The sequence below is a fragment of the Heterodontus francisci genome, chromosome 5 (genome assembly GCF_036365525.1).
Source record: "Heterodontus francisci isolate sHetFra1 chromosome 5, sHetFra1.hap1, whole genome shotgun sequence".
Classification (NCBI taxonomy): domain Eukaryota; kingdom Metazoa; phylum Chordata; class Chondrichthyes; order Heterodontiformes; family Heterodontidae; genus Heterodontus; species Heterodontus francisci.
Window position 1 is genome coordinate 30,844,399 of NC_090375.1, and position 17,705 is coordinate 30,862,103.

Below are 17,705 nucleotides of genomic sequence, written 5' to 3' on the forward strand. Positions count from 1 at the left end.
ATGGTATGAGTTAGATCCACCTGTTCAACCCTTAACACATTAACGATGGTGACAAGGTTAAAAATATACCCTGCACTACTCTTATTTAGATTCTTTCGTTATTAAACTGTCAATGCAACATCTACAACAGCAGAACATTTCTTCATTCTTGCACCCTGTTTAAATTTATTCTCAATCTAAGTATTTTAATAAACAAGTATTAACATGAATGCATTCAATGTCGATAACAATCCTGTAGCCGAAATGCTAGTACTTCACAACAAACATTTTGTCCTTTTAATGGAATTTTTAATACACCCTTCAATTTATAGCTACAGATTAAAGTATGATTACTTTTTAAAATTGGATAATTTTCAGGATTTAAGTACTATTCAGTATGCTGTTGATATGTGTGGATTCGCAGGGCTGAATGCAATGTCAAGATGCCCATTTTTTTTCATATTAATATGTAGAGATTCTGCATAATGTACTTCATGATCCAATGTCGAGTGCCAGTGAAGAAACAAAAGCTCCCAATATAGATATTTGAAAAAAAGCTCAGTATTTGAAAGGGCTTGTGAGGATTTTAATAGATTGATTGCCCTCAGTGTGACACAAAGCAGCTCCTTACCCTGGCTGCGTTGTAAATTCGGAATATTCTGCTGATAATGTCTTCCTCAAGGTCGGCTGACACAAATTCCAGCTGGAGGGGTCCGTGCCGATGGACACCATTTTCCGGCCAGTACTGGGGGCACAGCTAGTTTGAGGAAAGATAAGAGGCATTTGTATCCACTAAACACTATTAATATGAGGCATTTGCACTTATTGAAAGACTTGCATTTATATGATGCCCTATCACTGCTCCCAGGACCATCTCAATGTGCTTCACATACAATTAATTGCTTTAAAATACAGTTTACTGTTCCTATGGAGGCAAGTGCGGCAACTGTTTTACATACAAGATTCAACAAATAACAATAAGTTGAAGGTAATTAATTTGCTTTTTGGTGGTGGTTGTTGAGGGAAGTATGTTGGACACTACACCAGGAGATGTCCCTGCTTTTCTTTAAGTAGTGCCATGGATAACTGAACCTCAGTTTAACACATTCAAACGATGATGCAGCAGTGACTTTGATACAAAGCTTGGGCTGGGATTGGGGAGTGGGTGAATAAATTGAATACAAAGAACAAAGAACAGTACAGCACAGGAACAGGCCATTCGGCCCTCCAAGCCTGCACCGATCTTGATGCCTGCCTAAACTAAAACCTTCTGCACTTCCGGGGACCGTATCCCTCTATTCCCATCCTATTCATGTATTTGTCAAGATGCCTCTTAAACGTCGCTATCGTACCTGCTTCCACCATCTCCAATTGTTGAAGTACTAATAGTACAATGAATACTATACTGTACTAAACAATCCTGTACCAGCCCCTATACTGCAGCCTAAGCCTCTCCTTTACTTCTGTATTCACATAACAGGGTTGTCACTGAAGGCTGCTCTTATTTTGACAGTAGCATTAGAACATAAGTGAGGCAATGTTAGTGTCCCCCAACCTCAGGAGGTAGCTGCAAGAAGCACAGTATCACTAGAAATAAATGTAAACAGCCAACTCTGGAGACAAGCTATCATTTTCTGGGGTCATGTTGTTCTTGCATTGCTGGCTGGTAAGGACAACTACCTGACTTTAGGGAAGACCCCTGGGTGAAAGGTTAAAGTCATAAAAGTGACTTCGAAACAACTGCACACATGCAAATTTGACATTCACAGCTGTTTCTGTGTTGCTGCCAGTATTCCATACTCCAGTGTGAAAGACACAGATTCCAGAGCACCAGAAGTCCCTGGGTACTGCTTTCATTAGAAGTGGTTCAGCAATATGAACTAGCCATATGTTGCGCGAATGGATATTTCCTCCTTCACCCACTCAAAGCAGTTATTTAGAGCTGCTGAATTAAGCATAGCTTGTAATGTGGACTTAATTAGCCCCGACTGTGCATGTGATGAATTTTGCAGTGGACGCATGTACAAACTCCTTAGACAGCATCTTCCAACCCGCGACCTCTATCAACGAGAAGGACAAGGGCAGCAAATGCATGGGAACACCACCACCTGCAAGTTCCCCTCCAAGTCGCACACCATCCTGACTTGGAACTATATCACGGTTCCTTCATTGTTGCTGGGTCAAAATCCTGGAACTCCCTTCCTAACAGCACTGTGGATGCACCTACCTCACATGGACTGCAGCAGTTCAAGAAGGCAGCTCACCACCACCTTCCCAAGGGCAATTAGGGATGGGCAATAAATGCTGGCCTAACCAGCGATGCCCACATCCCACAAATGAATTTTTAAAAAAATTCTTTCTAGTTTAAATCCCCGACAGCTTTTGCAGCTAGACAAGAGAATTTTATCTAATCAGTCTGGATCCGATTCAAACCTCAGTCCCTTAAATAAGAGGCCAGTATTCCAACATGTTAAACACCCATTGAAAAGATGTGGCCGAATGATAATGACAGGAAAACAGACAATGAAGCTGTGGCCAGAGTTGTTAGCAATAGGCAAATTGTTGCCATTCATTCATGGTTCTGTTTCCAAACTAAGGTTACTCCATTTTACTCCATTCGGATTCCCAGTCTAACACTTCCTCACAAATCCACTAGAGTTCAGTAGTACTATTTCTGGAGCAACAAGCATGGCATAAATAATGTCACCACTGGTCACAGAAGTATTATGCTTGGTGTCAACCCAAAATGATTGATATCTTGGGGATGGCCAAAGATTTTTAAACCAGGCAGCAGTATGATTTTTACAATAAAAATTATGTTTTAGTGACAGGGCTAGAAATCATGTTCAAATGAGTTCAAAGGGTAGTTTGAATATGAGAAAGATAATGGTCTAAAAATTATTTGTTCTGCTTCATTTTAAGGAAGGGTTAAGTAAATAAGTATGGTCTGTAGAGAGTGAAAAAGAAAAAAATTATGATTGGCTCATGAATAAACATTTAAAATATCTCTTTATATTACAGTGCAAAGTCTGGCTGCTTTGAGATCATTAGAGCTATATCTGCAACTAATTGAGGGACGTGTAGTATTTTCACTGATGTTTACTGCCTGGTGAAATTTGTTCTTTTATCTGTCCCTCACATTTCTCCAGTAGTTAGTTTCCCAATAATAGATCAGTCAAATTGTCATTCATTGTACTCCCTGGGGTTATTTTCAATCTCATGCCATAATGTTGGCAGAAGATGAGTGGCAATTATAGAACCATAGAAAAATTATGGCACAACAGGAGGCCATTCAGCCCATCGTGCCTGCGCCAGCCGAAAAAACTAGCCGCCCAATCTAATCCCACCTTCCAGCACCTGGTCCGTAGCCTTGCAGGTTACAGCACTTCAGGTGCATGTTCAGGTACCTTTTAAAAGAATTGAGTGTTTCTGCCTCCACCACCGTTCCTGGCAGTGAATTACAGACACCCATCACCCTCTGGGTGAAAAATCCTTTCCTCATGTCCCCTCTAATCCTTCTATCAATCACCTTAAATCTGTGCTTCCTGGTAATTGACCTCTCCACTAGGGGAAACAGGTCCTTCCTGACTACTCTATCTAAGCCCCTCATAATTTTCTACACCTCAATTAAGTCACCCCTCAGCCTCCTCTGTTCTAAGGAAAATAACCCTAGCCTATCCAATCTTTCCTCATAGCTGCAACTTTCAAGCCCTGGCAACATTCTTGTAAATCTCCTCTGTACTCTCTCCAGAGCAATTATGTCCTTCCTGTAATGTGGTGACCAGAACTGTAAACAACAGTCCGGCTGTGGCCTAACCAGCGTTTTATACAGTTCCAGCATTACATCCCTGTTTTTGTATTTTATACCTCGGCTAATAAAGGAAAGCATTCCATATGCCCTCTTCACCACTCTATCTACCTGTCCTACCACCTTCAGGGACCTGTGGACATGCACTCCAAGGTCTCTCACTTCTTCAACCCCTCTCAATATCCTCCCGTTTATTGTGTGTTCCCTCGCTTTGTCTGCCCTCCCCAAATGCATTACCATCATGAAGTTACGGATTTGAATAAGCCCTGAAGAATTGTTATCCTAATGTTTTTAATGCAGGGTCAAGGTGTCTTTGGGGGCAGTGGGGTGGGAGTGGGGGCGCAGTCAGAATTTCTGACTGGCAAGTTTTGTATCAGGAAAGCAGATTACCCCTGTGCTCTGAGAATTCTTTCCCCATGACAGTGAGTAGAAGCTTCTTCACAATAGGAGGGCATCGCAGTGCACACAATGAATGTTTAAAGCCAATATAATCACAGGTACATATATTGGGCCAGCACCTTCTAACTTGTGTGCCAAACCTAATGAACCAGATAAATCAACTGAAGCAAAAAAGGAGACATTGAAAAGAAACAAGAAACTCAATGACAGTGTGAGTAGAAACAAGGATACAAGGTTCATTATTTTTAATCCGTCCCCAAAATAAAAGAATAAGAGAACAGAATAATAAATATTCTGACGAAAGGTCAACAGCCTGAAACATTGGGCTGAATATTCTGGACGTAGAATATTTTCGGCTGTCAGGACCATTTAAGGGTCCATAACCAGAAGGTGACCAATTAGCAGGCTGCCTTTGGGTTTGCTGTCCAATTAGGGACAGTGGGCGGGTTGAGGAAGAGGGAGGGTCAATCAGCACGCTGGCTTCCTTCACAGCGGCTGGAGTGTCAGTGTGCTGCTGAGGGAAAAGCCTCAAAGGAGGGTGGAGTGAAACAGTGCGAGAAAAGGCTGAGGGATCTGGCAGCCATCTCTGCACCCCGAGCACTGTCTGTGAGAGCAGTCTCCAGGAGCTCCTCCTGTGATGGCAAGCCTCTACCTGCAGACGCCCTCAGGCTTGCCGTTTTCACCATTAAATGGTCAGATGGCATTTAACGTTCATGCTGCTCCGATTATCGCTGTGCAGTTGCCTCCTCTGAGTAGCCGAGGTTCTGATTCAATGTGGCGCCCATGTGATGCGATCAAAATTGAAAACTTGCTACTAATTGCCTACTTAACAAGCTGAATCGGCTTTCCACCACTACCTGGCGGTTGCGGTCACCGCACAGAAGCCACCTCTGGGAAGAACGTGAAGAGGCGGGAACATGTCGGGGAACTGGCACAGTGCATTTTTCTCCAATTGTGATTGCTCCCTACCTCTGAACCCTCCTCCAAGAGCCTGGTAAAACACCTCCCTGTTAACTTTATTTCTCTCTCTCTCCACAGATACTGCCTGACTTGCTGAGTACGTGCAGCATTTTCTGTTTTTGTAATAAATATACTGTTCAGCAGTCAATGACTGTTGTGCACTAGTAGCTCTCAATAATAGCTTTACAGTCGACAAAATATTTATGGAGAAAAATATAAACCCCAATCTCCTTTGTTTGCTTAATAAGATTGGTGGGTTGATGACCTGCTACATTATATTCAATTAGAATGGGAGAGTAAGGTCTTGTTCATCTCTCTGAAAATCCAATTCTCAAACCTGACAACACCTGTGACAATAGCCAGTAACCAACAAATTGAGGGCTTGTAAAATGGTTAAACTGTCAGTAAATCTGCCACTTCATTTTACCTTAGGCACTTTGTCTCACACATTCTGTTTATCCTCACCTCCCACCTCACTCACCTGCTGTCAGCAGCCAGGTTGATACAGCATCATTAAGGAACACAGCATGGCGAAATTCTAATGGAAAAATCGAACTCTCAGAATTCCTGCCTGTTTAACCTGTTATAAGGTACAATTATGATAGGTCTTGCTTTTAAAACTCTCACCCATTCAGGCCTGATCAGCCGAGTGCCTGGACCTCATTTCAGTAATTGAATGCCCAGGTCAAAAACATTTTCAATGGAGGGTTTAAGCAAAGTGTCCTTAAAGAAGGTCCATTATAGTTCTTCAGTTTCTGACCTCAATTTATTTTTATCATACTGAAAACCTTGCAGAAGGCTTTACCGTGATTACTTTCATTTTCTTTCAAGGAAGAAAATGCCAGGCACCCAATAGATGTGAGAAATTATTATTTTTCTCCACTACTTTTCAGAAGAGTTTTGAGGAATTAAATATCTTTTCAAGGCCCTCTTTTTTGCAGTGGTTGAATGAGTTCCAGCCTATAGCGAAGAAAAATTATCCATCCATCATTACTGTGCACCACACACCTCCACACTGCCAGCTTGGAAAATGAACAAAAGCTGACCAAGAACTTCAAGAAAGGTAACAACTCAAAAAATGACCAAATATTGGATTATGACATGGACAGGCCTATTATAACTAACACTGTAGACATATACATTTCATTACTACGTATAATGGAAAATTGGGTCAGAAATGTCCCCTAATTTCTTACAGAATACCTTCAGATTATTGTGGATATGGATAGGTATTCTCTGTTGCTAAATTGTTTAATTTCTTTATACCATTATCAATGACAAGCAGGCACTCTTTGCATCCCACTTCATAGGCCTCTTCTCCTTCCAGTTCATGCTTCCAGGCTTCTCCCCATCCTAATTCATATTGGTGCTCCTATCCATTCAATTCAAAGTGACATGCTTTGCACCCAGTTCATTGACACTGAACTAGAATGAGGCAAAGAGCCAAAGCAACAGAAAAGGGTGGCACTGTTTTTTTTGCTAACAGTACCGATTACACAGAATCAATAGATAAATTTATTGAAGATTTTCACACAGTTGAGTAGCATTATTGGTTGCTGCATTTCCTATGACAGTGGCTACAATTCAAAAGTACTTCATTGGTTGTAAAGCACTTTGGGATGTCCTGAGGTTGTGAAAGGCGCTATATAAATGCAAGAGTTTCTTTTTACAATCTAAGCTTCCTAGCTTTGATCCTATCAATACATAGTGCTACCCAACTGTGTAAAACCTTCCATGTATTTATCTGCAGGTTCCGAGTAATCCGTACCATTAACCAAGAAAGCATATAAACTTTACAAGCCAATGAAACTCAGTGTACAAAATCCCTGCCACTTTCTTTCTCCAAATAAGATGGCACTGAATCACCGTGTTTATATACTGGAAAGGTCTTCAACCCCAAATGTTAACACTGTTTCTCTCTCCACAGATGCTGCTAGACCTGCTGAGTGTTTCCTATCATTTTCTGTTTTTATTTCATGTACATACCTGTGCAGGATCCATGTCATTGAGCATGACGATTGATGTACAGTGATAGTCCAGCACAAGTCTCCAGAAGTCTTTCACAGTATTTGGTAAGGGATGTTGGGTAACAATGAAAGCTGAAGGTTGCTTATAACTCTGAAAACAGGAACCAAGGGTTAGGTTGACACAACAGGGTAGATATTCCCAGTCCTCAACTACCGGCAGCACATATCGGAAAACCGATGGTCAGCATGACCCCAACTTTATGATAACTGCTGGCAGCCAGCCAAAACCTCCAAAGATTTATCTGAACATTTAAATGTTTTCATTCTTTCAGCACTGATAAAAAAAGAACTCCTGGGCCTTTCCAAATGGCTTAGTGGGTGAATGACTCATGTGGCATGGCACTGAGCCACTCAAACCAGGAAGGTTCCAGCTTTGTCCTCAGCCTCTGCTATGCTTGTTAATCCCAGCTGAGTCAACAGTTGAGATGTCATAACTGGCTCATTCCTGGATTAGCAACAATCCAAAGAATTCCTTCTTCCAATCCAGTGGCACCTACTGGAAATAATGAGTATGCCTGTGTGTGTATGTGATCACGCATGCAGTGTGCGTGTGTGATTGTGCATATATGTGTGAATGTGTGTGTGATTGTGTGCACATGTGTATGTGAACATGCATGCATGTGTGCACATCAGGCAACGACAGTATCAGGCTTGGCTGGGCGGAAGGTATTATTTGAATGATCCTCTGCATTTTTCAATGACTTTTCCCTCTTTGTTCTTTAGTTTCACACGTGTTATATTTTATACTGGGGCCAAGAGGCAGGGCAGACTCTGAGGTTTCTGCCAACTGAAAACTGAACTTGCTAAGTGTGTGAGATCAGCCCGTTTTGACCCCCCGCCCCCCCACCACCACCCCGCCTTCCTCTGTTCCTGTTTGCCTCTTCCCTCGTGTAAGAAAGTGCTGGATCTCACTGAAGCATAGAAAATTCTTACAGGACTCAAAAGGGTAGATGCAGGAAGGATGTTTTCCCTGGCTGGGGGTGTCTAGAACCAGAGAACACAGTCTCAGAATAAGAGGTAGGCGATTTAGGACTGAGATGAGGAGGAGTTGCTTCACTCAGAGGGTGGTGAATCTGTGGGATTTTCTACCTCAGGAGGCTGTGAAGGCTCAGCCATTGAGTATGTTCAAGACAGATTGATAGATTTCTAGATGTTAAAGATATCAAGGGATATGGGGATAGTGCAGGAAAACGGTGTTGAGGTAGAAGATCAGCTATGATCTAGTTGAATGGCGGAGCAGGCTCGAGAGGTCGAAAGGGCTACTCCTGCTCCTATTTCCGATTTGCCAAGTCTTCATTTTATGCTCATCCCTGCTCAAGATTGGCAACTTGCTGCATGGTGAATTGTAACTGTGACCTTGTGTCATACTGCTACAGACTATGTGTTCTAATCTGCCAGCTACGGAGTTGGTGCAAGCACGTTAAGCTGGTAATTATCTTCGCCGTCCCTCTTCGCAAAGATGTGATACCCAGTTTCCACAAGGCTAAGGACTGATCAAACCAACTCAATCACGTGCCGTTCTAGGGCACAGCATACAGGTACTTCATAGATTGCTTGAGTTATCGGGCCACTGTACAGTATCGTTTAATTGTTTTATTAAATTTTCTCTCAGGATGTAGATGATGCTGGCCAAGGCCATGTTTACTGGCCATCTTACTTGTCTTTTTTGTGAAAATCATTTTTGAAACAGATTACTTGCCAGGCCAATTCAGAGGAGCTCAGAATGATGAGTCAACCACATAGTGTACGGGTAGAATCGTTTGTAGACAAGCCCAGGAATGAATGGCATGTTCCTTTCTCTGAATCATACAGTGAACCATCATAGTATTTTTTTTGGTACCAATCCGAAACCACAAATGTATTGAATTTATTTTAATATAATATATTAGGCACATGTGGCTAATTGGGAATCCAGATGTGGCTAACTCCAGTTCTGATTAGTAAATAAACAATGACCAATCAACACTATTCTTGGGTTCTGTGTTTTACCATTTTGTGCATATGCTGGTAAAATGGTATAACCTAAAGCAGAGTGTGTGAGTGTTTTGATTGTTGTGTATGCTTTACTTTGTTAGTCCCTGCTTTTTCTTTATTGACTAAAATGGTGTGTAACAGCGGTGAAACCTCTAGACTTTAGCACCATGGAAACACCAGCAACACTGTATGGAGAGGGGAGCGGTCACTTTGGTCGCGCTCCAACCAATCAGAATAACAGCTCCAGACCAGCAGAAGAAAAGCAAGCCCAACCAATAATATGCAGCTCCCACAGGGCATGTCATAAGAATGGACCAGCAGCATCCAATCACGTTCTGGATGGACAGCAGAGACGGATCTGGAGGGTTTCATTGCGCGAGTCAACATTCTCAGCGATCCAGCTGATGAAGCCAAGGTACTGTTCGCAACTGCTGGACAAAACCCAAGAAGCTGCACTAGGATGTGCTGACTCTGATAAATTCATGCTCCTAACCCAAACTTTGGTGAAAGAGGAAGACTGTCAAGTTTCACACTGAATGATGGTAGATGTTGTTTGTCAATGTGCAAGGTATTTTCTAGTAAAATCAATGCATGTGGCTAAAATGGTGTTGCTGTGATTAGTCATCAATTTCTATTGGATCACATTGTTTTAACATAGCATTTGCACTCATGACCTCTGGATTGCTATTCCAGTATTAGAACTACTGAGTCTCTGTACATAATGTGTCAGGAGAACAACTTAATATTTTATCTCAAAGGCAATGAATTAAATATTTAATGAAACAAAAAATAGAAAATTCACCATTATGCTCTCTTGAGGCTTCTTATATGCCTCATTATTGGAACAACAACAACTACTCACATCCATTAGGGCAGCATTGATGTAATTGCTACTTTCACCATCTATTGTGATCAGGAACGGGAGACACCTATCCGGTGGAAGGACATCCATGCACCGATTCTTCTCATGATTCCGGGGTAGAAGTGCTATACTGCAGTCCTCCACTCGTAGGGTTGGGGTCACCATGTTAAGAGTCTGATAGAGAAAGATGACAAAGGGTGTTCCTAGTTTTACATAATAACATGACCCAAGAAGAGCTCATTTAATTCTTTAATCCTATTCCTTTTGTTAATAATTGATCTCGTCATGGGCTTGATCCAACTGACTCAATCTCTTAAGGCAAGTAACCACCCAAAGGTAAAGCCTCTTGTGTCAGGGCATCATTAGCATCAAAATCATTGTTTGAAGGATGCTTCACAAATATGGAATTTGAAATGTGCATTTATTCAGCGAGTCACATGTCAGGCTCTACAACTGCTTACAGTTAACTTCTCCAGTGATGCCAAAGATTTAGTTTTTTTGCTTGAAAATAGCTTTATTTATTTTCCTTCTACTTCTCTGCCAAAAACATCTATTTTCAGCACCAATAATTGTCCACTGGGAGGTCCATGAGAGTGATCCAGTATGACTGATCCTCAATCACCACCACCTACCCAATCCAATTTGATAGTGATTCCCTACTGCATGGAGATACTTGTCATCACCCTCCCCTCTTTGCATAATGAACTCAGATTGGGAGCTGATTAGAACTTGCTCATAACAAGGCATTGCCTATTGAAGTTCAGTATATGTCATTACCCTGTTTCCTTTGCCCATTGGTGGCGTGACTGAGATGGTTTTTCACTGCGGGAAAACCTGGAATGAGATTGACCCATTTTGGTTCTAAAAGTGTGAGCTATACTGAAGTGTCAGATTCGAATAAATAACCTCAGTTTCACATTTAACTGGGTTTGTGATTTGGCTCACCCTTCTTAATCATAACAAGGCCAATTGTATCTTGTCCTATCTTGTTGATGAAAGTGTAAATATACTCCTACTGTATATAAACTGAAATTGAGGAACATCAATTATACCTCACTCATTCAACACCCCAAAAGGTCTCCCCACTAACGGTTTTTAAATATTGAAGCATTGAAGATCTGGAAATTTTTTGATCAGATTTGAACTTCAGCCCATGTTTAGCTAGACCTGGAACACCCTCCCTAACAGCACTGTGGGTGTACCTTCATGACATGAATTGCAGCAGTTCCAGGAGGCAGCTTACCACTACCTTCTCAAGGCCAATTGGGGACAGGGAACAAATGCTAGCCTGGCCAGTGATGCCCACACCCTGTGAATAAATAAATCAAAGAAGATACAATTGCCTTTTACTGAAACCATTGTACATTGTTAGAAATGCACATGTTGGAAAGTGCTTTCACTTACCCTATACTCCTCCTTTATCTGAGAGGAGTTAGTCTGTGGCTCCAGTTTATTCATCTCATAATATGCAGACCTGAGCTGAGAGGCTGGAATTGCTGTGTCTCCGCATAAACAGGCCTCCAGTATGGCATCATGGATGAACACGTACTGTTCCTGTTGAGTTTGAGAAGAGAGAGTACAGCCAATTTTCAATCAAAGTTGAATCATTTTATGTGCAGGAATTAATGATTCAAAAAGCTCCTCACAGCTGCATTTCTGAACATGAGGTTTAATGATTTGTTGCTGAGTAAGGTGTAATTCATATCACAGCAAATGATCTGGAAAGGTTTCAATGTACATTAAGGAATAAACCACTGCACAATAATATCCTCAAACATACCATGTCTGATTTTTATTATCCATTCACTGCAATTCTAATTTCATATTTCTTAACCATTTGACTGCTGATTAATTATGGTTTCAAGTACAGGCTACAAATGAACAAAACCTGTCCTCCTCCTTCATGCTGAAGAAAAAGTCATCATTCCTCAGCAGAAGGGCCATGCAGGTGAATTTCACTCATGCGGCCCGATAACCAGATAATCAGCAGATGCTTGACATTCTATCTGTTGAGCAAGCATCTCATCTTTGCTTAAAATTTTGCTGTGTTAATCATCAGTCACGCTAGCTGCCAAAGTTCTTACAGAATAACTGATTCAAGAACACTCCACCTGAACCATCCCTTCTTCCCACAATACACGAGTGATCCCACCATCCTTATAACCATCACCCTCACAACCACCTGATTATCTTCCTGCACTCCAGATTCATAGGGCTTGACCTCATTTGAATACAAATATTAACACCACCACCAAAGCCAGAACAAAAAAACTTTACGCCGACAATGCAATTTATATTTGTATTACAGTTAACTAGCTGAGTTAAGAATCAACTTTGTGCAAACCCTTAGTGCCCACCTTGTGTGCTTGTTCATCTATTGTAGTGCTCCTATGAAGTGAAGTGAGTGTGACTGCCCTAGACATCAAGGCAGCATTTGACCATGTGTGGCACCAAGGAGCCCTTGCCAAACTGAAGTCAATGGGAACCAAAGGGAAAACTCTCCACTGGTTGGAGTCGTATCTAGCGCAAAGGAAGATGCTTGTGGTTGTCAGAAGCCAAACATATAAGCCCCAGGATATCACTGCAGGAATTCCTCAGGATGGTGTCCTAGGCCCAACCATCTTCAGCTACTTCATCAATGACCTTCCCTCTATCATAAGGTCAGAAGTGGGGATGTTCGCACAATACTGAACCAGCCTGTATCCACATGCAGCAAGACCTGGACCACATTCAGGTTTGGGCTGATGTGTGGTGCAAATGTTACTTGCCACCTAAGTGCCAGGCAATGACCATCACCAATAAGAAAGAATATAATTATCTCCCCTTGACATGCAATGGCATTACTATCATTGAATCCCTCACCATCAACATTCTGGGGGTTACCATTGACCAGACACTTAACTGGACCAGCCATATAAACACCGTGGCTACAAGAGCAGGTCAGAGGCGGGGAATTCTGTGGTGAGTAAGTCACCTCTTGACTCCCCAAAGCCTGTCCACCATCTACAAAGCACAAGTCAGGAGTGTGATGGAATACTCTCCACTTGCCTGGTTGGGTGCAGCTCCAACAACACTTAAGAAGCTCGACACCATCCAGGACAAAGCAGCCCGCATGAGTGGCACGCCATCTGCCACCTTAAAAGTTCACTCTCTCCACCACTGGTGCACAGTGGCAGCAATGTGTACCATCTACAAGATGCACTGTAGCAACTCACCAAGACTCCTTCAGCAGCATCTTCTAAACCTGCGAGCTCAACCACCTAGTAGGACATGGGCAGCAAATGCAAGGGAACACCACTACCTGCAAGTTCTCCTCCAAGTCACACACCATCCTGACTTGGAAATATATCAGTACTCCTTCACTGTTGCTGGGTCAAAAACCTCAAACTTCCTTCCTAACAGCATTCTGGATGTACCTACAGCCGATGGACTGCAGTGGTTCAAGAATGTGGCTCACCACCACCTTCTCAAGGGCAGTTAGGAATAGGCAACAAACGCTGCCCTTCCCAGTATGCTCAAATCCCATAGAAGAATAAAAAAAAAAGTGTACCCCCAGTGGCTGCAGTTTGGGAGGTGGGAGGCTGCTGAGCTTCAACTGAGAACACTTCAGCTGACAGTGATGAGCAGACTCGAGCATCTTTGGCCTTGAGGAAGAATTGGGGGTGCAACCTCACGTCGGATTTTCTGCCCTATGCCTGCTACCAACAAGTCTCCATGTTACCTTGTAAAGCCTATCCTCGGTTAACACAACACTAACAATTTCACTCAGAGAGGATGTCAGGACACATGCTATGCTATGCTACATTCTGATCACTGCCTTGAGTGATAAACATGGTGTGAGTATAAAGGGGTTTTTCTCACTCTATAGTCTCACCAGCTTTTTCACTCATGTTTAGTGGCAGAGGAAAATACACCCGGGTGTGGAAAATGGAGTAAATATGTAGCAGTGCTGCAGGGCTGCTCTTCTGAGATTGAGACTATGGTACATTGTTGACAAAGAACAAAGGTAGCTTTACTCTGCAGGTCTGACACCGAGTGACAAAATGGGAAGAGTGTTCCAGTCACCAGCACTGAAATACTTCAACCTAAAGACAGCACAGGTCACTCAAATGTTTTTTTCCTGAAGTTCAGTGACTGTTTGTGGTGTGGAGAAAGGGTCGCTTACAGACCTCCACCGTCACCACTACTCAGTGCATTTGTTAGGGCAGGGAATATCCTGCATCTATCCGCTCCATTGCGGAGCTAACAGGCAGTGTGCCACCTGTACATTTACCTCTCAGGTGGGGTGGGGGGGTTTTTATTGTCTTCCGAGACTCATGAAGAATATTGAAGTTAAAAGTGACTATTGTTTAAAGGAGCATTTGGACTCGGTACCTCCGTCTGGACCATGTTGACCCTGCGTGAACGTAGTTCTCTGACACAGTTGTAGATATCTACAACCCCTTCTCTCTCTGCCATGTCCAACATGATGTCAATAACCATGAAGCAGCCTGTCCTTCCTGCTCCGGCACTGAAAGACAGAGAAAGAAAATTATTATTTTACCAACTGCTCCTGGTCTGCCAGAAACACTCCAGTAGGGAATATTCTAAATGTAATAGAACTATCAATTTTTACATTTTTTAGACATTGTAGTACCCATGAAACGGAGTACGATTTATGACAAACTAAATCACACTGGATCTGTTAATGGTCTTCATTGATTTGCATATTCTCAGATAGGCACAATTTATCACTGAATCTCCTCTCATCTCAAAATGTTTCTTGGGAAAATTAAATCGTTGCAATTGTCTCAAATCAATCACATAAAAGAAACAAAGTCTTTGTTACAACCAGGTGAGAAAGGGGTCTAGGGCTCCCTCTCAGCCTTCATCTGGTTTTACCGTAACAGGGTCTTATTTTAAACACACCGTGTTTTTAGCTCGCCCTTGGTGAATCCTTGTTTACTGCTTTCCAATTATAAGGCAAAGAAACCAGCACAAACAGATTTTCTTAGGTTTAAAGAAGAAAGGTTGAAATTTATTAAACTTAAACTCTAATTTGGTTAACGCCTCTGAAGGTGTTAACCTCTGAAGAGAGTTTTTTTGTCACAGATCTTCGCGATCACTGTAGAGTCCTTGATCATAGATAGATCTTGCTTTTTGTTGGGGCCCAGTGTTCTTCTTAAACCTTTCTCTGTAGGAGACTTTTCTCTCTTGGGTTCACGTGTCTTCAGTGGATTTGGAGTTCTGTGGGAAAGAGATGGGAGCAGACAGGAGAGGCTGTGGCGAGCCAGCCAGGAGAGGTCTTTTCAGTTCAGGAGTAAACAGACACTCTGAGTTCAAACTGTTTGTATAATTCAGAAAAAACCCAGGTTGTCAAGCAGGTTAGTCATGTGACTAGCTGGTCTGACCATGTCTGTTTGTAGATTCTCTGGTCTTAGCTGACCCTAGAATGTCTCTTCTTACACACAATTCCTGGTGCTCAAAGTCTATTGTGGGTTAAGCTGGAGCAGGGAATAGCCCCTTTGTCCTTTCAAGCACTGGCTGTTAGTATGAAAAAATGTTTCTCCAGCCAAGGGCCTGGTGATTTTTTAAACAAGTTCTTTCTTCACTTCAGCAACAGTTTGAAATTTAATGTCCATATGGCGAAATTAATATTATTATTGGCAAAATTAATATGCCTCATTCTTTGCAGCTGGGGGTCTAGCATGACATCTTGCATTTATATAGCGCCTTTCGTAACCTCAGGACGTCCCAAAGTGCTTTAGAGCCAATGAAGCACTTTGAAGTATAGTTGTAATGTAGGAAACAGAGAGGCAATTTGCACACAGCAAGGTCCTGTAAACAGAAGTGTGATAATGACCTGACAATGTGTTTAGTGATGTTAGTTGCAGGAGACATAACTATCTGATCACTGTGAGAACCTCCCTGTCCTTCTTAGAAAAGTGCCATGGGATCTTTTACATGCACCTGAAAGGGCACATAGAGCCTCAGTTTAATACCCTCGTCAGCACTGCACTGAAGCGTCAGCCTAGACTATCTGCTCAATTCTGTGGGAGTGATGTTTGGATCCATTCTTTCTCAGAGGCCAGAGTGCTATGACTAAGACAAAGCCGACACCTTCAGAGAGTAGGATCAATGGAAATAAATAGTGGTTTCTATAGCAACAACAACAACTTATATTAATATAGTGCCTTTAACATAATAAACTGTCCCAAGGCACTTCACAGTCGCATTATAAAATCAAGTATGATACCAAGCCACAAAAGGAGATATTAGGTCAGGTGACCAAAAGCTTGGTCAAAGAGGTAGGTTTTAAGGAGTGCCTTAAAGGAGGAAAGTGAGGTGGAAAGGCAGAGGGAGGGTATTCCTGAGCTTGGGGCCTAGGCAACTGAAGGCGCGGCCGGCCATGGCGCAGCAATTAAAATCGGATGCACAAGAGGCCAGAATTAGATGAGCGCAGATATCTTGAAGGGTTTTTGGGCTGGCAAAGATGACAGAAATAGGGAGGGCTGAGGCCACGGAGGGATTTGAAAACAGCCCACGGATATACAAGATCAGTTTAATGCCCCAGCATTAAGATGAAACTCTAAACCCAAGATACTCCAGACTGTATGAATAGGAAAGTGATCAAATTATTGCAACCATATTCTTTTTGAAAATTTCAGAAGTGAGATTGATAGATTTTTTGTTAGGTAAAGGTATTATGGAATATGGAAGTAAGGCAGGTAAATGGAGTTGAAATACAGGTCAGCCACTGAATGCTGGAACAGGCATGAGGGGCTGAATGGCCTACTCTTGTCCCTATGCTCCTATGAAATAGATTCCACCTACCTGCAATGTACCACTATAGGCCCAGCACCCGCTGGAGTCTTTGTCTTTACCCGGCGTACAAAGCCCAGCAGTCCTGTAGCATGGTATGGAACACCATGGTCTGGCCAGCCAGTGAAGTGGAGCTGTCTGATCTCTCGGATCTCATGAGCACCTCTCTGTTAAAAGTTGAACAAGGCAATGTTGCATTTGTCTCTTTTACAACCACATAGTTATAGGTGGGGAACAATAACTTGTATGATAAGGTGAAACATAAATCTAGCAGATAAAGTTGAGCAGCCTTCATTATTCACATGCAAATTTCACATCATCTGAAAAGTTCTTTTAAATGAAGTCAAATTACAATTCTTCTTTGGCCTCCTTATCTCGAGAGACAATGGGTAAGCGCCTGGAGGTGGTCAGTGATTTGTGGAGCAGCGCCTGGAGTGGCTATAAAGGCCAATTCTAGAGTGACAGGCTCTTCCACAGGTGCTGCAGAAAAATTTGTTTGTCGGGGCTGTTACACAGTTAGCTCTTCCCTTGCGCCTCTGTCTTTTTTCCTGCCAACTGCTAAGTCTCTTCGACTCGCCACACTTTAGCCCTGTCTTTATGGCTGTCCGCCATTAGCTCCTGGTATAAGAAGTGTCGCATTTACAGGACCATAGAGATAACAGAATTAAGATAGCAGGAATTTGCTTTCTAGTGGCAAGAATTCACACAGAGATAGCACGAATTCACATAGAGGTGACAGGAATTGAAATAGGAATTCACACCATGTGTAAACCATGTAGATATAGCAACCCTGCGTTGTGCTTCTACAACTCCATTTTCTAGAAATGTACTTTCTATTAAAAGGAGGAAAAGTTGCATTTGTCTCTGCGAAAACCACAAACTTATATGTGGAAAG

The 17,705-nt window shown here is 42.4% G+C and overlaps 1 protein-coding gene across 5 annotated transcripts in view; it reads right to left on the reverse strand.

Moving 5' to 3' along the window:
* The window catches only part of LOC137369795 (receptor-type tyrosine-protein phosphatase mu-like), a 991,520-nt gene that overhangs the window by 20,992 nt on the left and 952,823 nt on the right, over nt 1–17,705 (reverse strand). For all 5 annotated transcript variants that reach the window (XM_068031279.1, XM_068031278.1, XM_068031276.1 and 2 more), the window contains 6 exons: nt 16,823–16,977; nt 14,384–14,519; nt 11,414–11,563; nt 10,010–10,183; nt 7,133–7,264; nt 611–736 (listed from right to left, as the gene is read on the reverse strand). In XM_068031279.1, coding sequence (XP_067887380.1) covers nt 611–736; nt 7,133–7,264; nt 10,010–10,183; nt 11,414–11,563; nt 14,384–14,519; nt 16,823–16,977 — 873 coding nt within the window. The remainder of the gene's footprint in view (nt 1–610; nt 737–7,132; nt 7,265–10,009; nt 10,184–11,413; nt 11,564–14,383; nt 14,520–16,822; nt 16,978–17,705) is intronic.